General features: G+C 47.7%; 1 protein-coding gene across 1 annotated transcript; it reads right to left on the bottom strand.

Moving 5' to 3' along the window:
* Positions 1–358: 358 nt before the first annotated feature.
* Positions 359–3,300, bottom strand: LOC311370893 (G-protein coupled receptor family C group 5 member C-like). Its single transcript, XM_084489186.1, has 2 exons — positions 3,074–3,300; positions 359–1,809 (listed from the first exon to the last, which is right to left on the bottom strand). The coding sequence occupies exon 2, from the start codon at positions 1,675–1,677 to the stop codon at positions 634–636; it is 1,044 nt and encodes a 347-aa protein (XP_084345312.1). The 5' UTR covers positions 1,678–1,809; positions 3,074–3,300; the 3' UTR covers positions 359–633.
* Positions 3,301–4,972: the final 1,672 nt, after the last annotated feature.

Below are 4,972 nucleotides of genomic sequence, written 5' to 3'. Positions count from 1 at the left end.
CAGTGGGCAGTGGGCCTCTCGTTAGCTGGTGACTGTTACCGTTTGTACTTCAATGTCATGCAGACGACGTGCCGTGGGAATGGAAGAGTGTAAAAAGAGTATACTTGAGTGTAGGGCTGGGCGATTAATCAAATTTTGATCGCGATTTTTTATTTTAGCGTGAAACGATCACCAAACTAATATAAATCGAGTTTAAACGATTTTTTAAAATTTATTATTATTATTATTATTTTATTATTATTATTATTTTTATTTTATAAACTAATATAATCGAGTTTAAACGATTTTTTAAAAATTATTATTATTATTATTATTATTTTTCAAAGTTCTCATTTACAAAGTGTTTTTTTGGAGAGAAATTATGAATAAATGCATCGTGTTTTCAAACCCCAAAATTAATCGTTTGAATAACCGAGATTTCAATATTGACCAAAATAATCGTGATTATGATGTTTTCCATCACTCCTCTGTCAGGGACGCACGTGGAAGTGTAGTGTAGTGAAGCATTTAGAGTCTTCTAGTTCTACTAATTAAGTTACACGGTTAGTAGTGATTTCCACAGAGCGTCCATAACAAGGGTAAAGTTCCCTTCAGCAGTGGCCCCTGACTGGACTCCCAGCGCGGCGGACGCTCCTACGTTCGAGCTCTGGAGCCTCCCTCACCTTTACTCCCTTGGCTGGGCTCGTCCATGGAGAAGGCCTTGTTCTCCATGAACATGTTCTGGGAGCCCTGCTCCTTCAGGATGGTCTCGTAGCCCACCGCCTGGCTGGGGTACATGTCCTCCGGGTAGCTCTCCTGGCTCTCCTCCGCCGCCGCCGCCCCCCAGCAGCACACCTCCGGGACGGTGTGGAAGAGCAGGAACACCCAGCCGCTGGCCACCAGGGCGACGGCCAGGGTGGGGTCGTCCCAGCGCGGGCCCCCGCCGCTCCGGTCGTTCCCGTGGACGTACATGACGATCCAGGCCGCCCAGATGCCCGCCGACAGCAGGCCGATCAGCAGCAGCACGGCCGCCTGGCCCCTCCGCCGCTTGTGCGGACCGCCCATGGCCGCCAGGCTGCCCAGGACCAGCGCGGCGATCAGGGCCATCACGTAGATGAGCGCCAGGACAAAGTCCCGGTTGGCGATGTTGCAGGGCGTGGCCGAGGCGCGGCCCAGCGCCGCCGTGGCGTTGAGCGGCGCCAGCGGGTGCCGCACCACGGTGATGATCAGCCACTCGGTGTTGATGATGGCCTCCACCAGGAACAGCCCCGCCGCCCCCAGCACCAGCGCCCACGCCCGGGGCCCGCCGTCCGGCCGCCGGGCCAGGACGTTGAGCTGCACCGCCTGCATCAGCAGGCAGGCGAAGCAGCCGGCGAACAGCACGCCGAAGAGGAACCGCCGGGAGGCGCAGGTGGCGAAGTCCTTCCCCACGATGAAGGCGAAGGTCAGGCCGAAGAGGCCCAGCGTGGAGACGAGGAAGCAGGCGTGCAGGCCCAGCGCGCTCCGGCGGCTCTTGTCCGTCACGAAGGGGACGCCGGCCAGCAGCGAGATGAGGAGCACGAGGGAGAGGACCACGCCGGCGGCGGCCACCGCCTCCAGCACGACGCCCCAGGCGGCCGTCAGGTCGCACAGGTTGGAGTAGAGCGAGTCGACGCTGGCGCCGCAGCCCGCCACCGCCGAGCTGCCGTTGGACGCCATCGCGGGCCGGCGCCGAGAGAGAGAGACAGAGACAGAGACAGAGAGAGAGAGAGAGAGAGGTTTGGATCCAAGGGGATCAGAAGGGGAAAAGTGGGACTGTCCTGGTGCTCAGGGTGGTGGATCCGCGGTCTCCTGTTCACAGAGAGATCAGAGGGAGATGGGGATGAGGAGGGGGGGGTTTCTGTGCTGGTGTTGGCTCGCGGTGGGTAAACGTTTCAAAGGAGTGGAGTGAAACCACATCAGCCAGTCCAGACAATGGTTTTTTAGTCGCCGCCCTTCCAGATAAATATTAGCCGTGTATGAGTCAGTCTTTATACAGAAACGGATTTAATCCTAGCAAATCATTCTGAACATGATGTCATGATTGATTACAGACATGATCACGTCTGTTTATATCCAGTCGAGCGTTCAGCACGCAGACTCACTCTATCGGTGGTCAAACTGTGTTCTACCATCTGCTTAAAACCCATCATGGTGGACCCACAAAAACAGTTTGCTCACCACCCATTTAAAAGAGCACCTCAAACAGGGAGCTCTTCCACAGACAGCTCTGTTGATCATTGATAGGACCTGTGCGCAAATATTAGTTATTTACGTTGAGAGTAAAGGGCAGCTCAGATCGATGATAAAAAAAAATACAAAAATCTTTTTGCAGGGTGCACACAGTACAATAGTAACAGTAACAGTTAGGAGTGAAGATCAAATTAAAACACTGGCCCGTATATTTAGCCTCTCCCTGGTCCTAAACATGTTGGTCTGCTCAGACTGTTAATCCCGTACAGGACCACAGAGTGAGCCAGAGCCAGGACGGGAACCGGCTCGGTTGGTTTGTGATTAACTAACTGTTTACTAAAGCCACATATCGGTCAATCAATCAGTCATGATTGATCAATTAGTGAATTAATCATATCAAACATATGATAGGCAATCAGATAACAAGAGCAGTTGGTAGTGTTGTTTTTCATCTGCCTGACGTCGTTTGCATTGACCTATAGGCCTAGAGATAAGATAGATTTGTATATCAACGGGTCTGCTTTATTCAAATCGAATCGTATGAAGTAATTTGGCCAACTTACTGAGCGAGGACTACAGACGAGATGACTATATAGATGATGACTAAATAGATAAGCAGGAATAAATACAATGTCAACTAACATTGCAAACGAACCTTAAGTGAGTAACAATATTGAAAGATAAGCGAAATGTTCAACTGAAATGGATTCAATATGGGGTTTTTTGCACATACATTCCGTTTGTTGATATAATCCATTCTTGTTGATTCACTTTAAACACAAGCACACATCTTCAAGTAAGACCCAGTCGCTAATTAATTGACCAATTGACCACAACTTTTTGAGAAGCTTGACAAACATTGATACAGTTAAATTTGAATTACCTTCAACTCTTTGCTCTGAAGGACGAACGACTTCACGCAGCAGGAGGTGAAGTGGAACGCGGTGCACGATCTGTGACTGAAGGGAATCAAAGGAAAGGAACTGCACTCGCATCTATCAGTCAGGGAAGTACAGGACCTGCCTCTCTCCCTCCCTGCTCCCGGATTAGTGAGCTCACCAAACACGGGCTGAGGTCGTCTTCTGAAGTCCTGAGAACCTGGCGGTAAACACAACTCTGGTCTATCAGTGGTGGGACCCACCTTTCATCCGTCCTGATTCATCACCTGACCCCCACCTGGTGGCAGAACGCGGTACTTCCCCTCAACAGGTCGCATTATTTTTTACGAGAGTCATTAAAATAAATACCATCAATTCTAATCTGAATTCTTAGTAAATTGTGAGCCTGTGTCTCGGTGTACTTCTATACTGGTGTTCAGACCTCCCAGTCCCTCTGTTGTAGCCCCCAGTTTGTATTGTACAGTTAAAGTGAGGGAGTTGGTTCCAGTCCACTGTAATAAGGGTAAGACATCGTGACATTGGAAGCAGGCCATGAAATGTGTAATTTATTCAGAAAAAAATGATTTACATTGTCTACAACTATCACCTAAATACTTACTATATATATATATATATATATACATCTCTATATATATATATAGAGAGAGAGAGAGAGAGAGAGAGAGAGAGAGAGAGAGAGAGAGAGAGAAGAGAGAGAGAGAGAGAGAGAGAGAGAGAGAGAGAGAGGTTGCTCAGAAAAAGACTCCTATGAACTTCTATAAAACTATTTCATGGTCATCGTGACTAACCCCAGCTGATCAGATAAAGGTGGCTTCAGAGACACCTATTGGTCAAAAATAAAAACAGCATCCCAAGTTACTCAATTCACGTTACCGCAGCGAGGTGGCAGCAAAGAAACACATTTAGGACACACACGCACGCACACACGCACACACGGTGGACTTATACAACTCAGGAGTACTGCAAGTGTAGTTGAAGTCATGTGACTAACTAGCTGGTTCAACTTTTTTTCTTTGTGTTTTGATCCTCCATCCTCCTCTAGTCTGTTTCTTTGCATTGAAATGTGCCTTCAATTTCGAGAGGGGTCTGGTTACAGACTCATGGGAGAGTGGAGCCCCACTGTAGAACGGAAATACGTCACCTCCACTATCTACGACGCGCCTCCAGCCACTCTGCTGCCCCCTGTTGCCCTATCGGGACTAGTACAACACTCCAAATCGACGACGCCTCTTGTAAATTATACAGATGTAAGTTTGTCATGTTTCGATAATAAAGTAGTGAAAGATTTACCCGACGTCCGTTTTTTCATGTCATGGTTCAACTGACATTGAAGAAAGAACTACAACTCCCATGTTAAACATTTATTTTTCAATATATTTTCAATATAAAAGTACTTAAGTCAGTGCTTACATCTGTATTTACATATCTATTTCAATACATCTGCAATGAAGAAATAACTCAATAATGTAAACATTGTACAAATATCATCTTAATCGACCACAGGAAAAAAAAATCATGCAGGAACAATTAACTCACAGGAGCAGTGTAATTTATGACAATTTCTGTCATAAAACATTTTCAGACTTTACCATCTGCAGCAACCACGTCGTCTTTTTCCTGAAACAATGCTTTAAGCGACACAAAAATACAGGAGTTACAGAAACGAATGACGATTCCATAAACCATTCAGACAACTGAAAACCACAAAGAACCAGAACAATTATTTGACATAATCAAGTAGGCTCGAATGCATGCAGGCAGGCAGACGGACAGACAGGTGACAGGCAGGCAGACAGGTGACATGGCCGGCGTACAGAACAGATGTGCTGCAAGTGCTGCCCTACAATGTCACCCCCCCCCCCCCCCCCCCTCAGATCCCCCCC

Source organism: Micromesistius poutassou (genome assembly GCF_964030765.1).
Source record: "Micromesistius poutassou genome assembly, contig: SCAFFOLD_6842, whole genome shotgun sequence".
Classification (NCBI taxonomy): domain Eukaryota; kingdom Metazoa; phylum Chordata; class Actinopteri; order Gadiformes; family Gadidae; genus Micromesistius; species Micromesistius poutassou.
The sequence above is the reverse complement of the archived record's forward strand: the minus strand, read 5'-3'. Positions and strand labels throughout refer to the sequence as shown.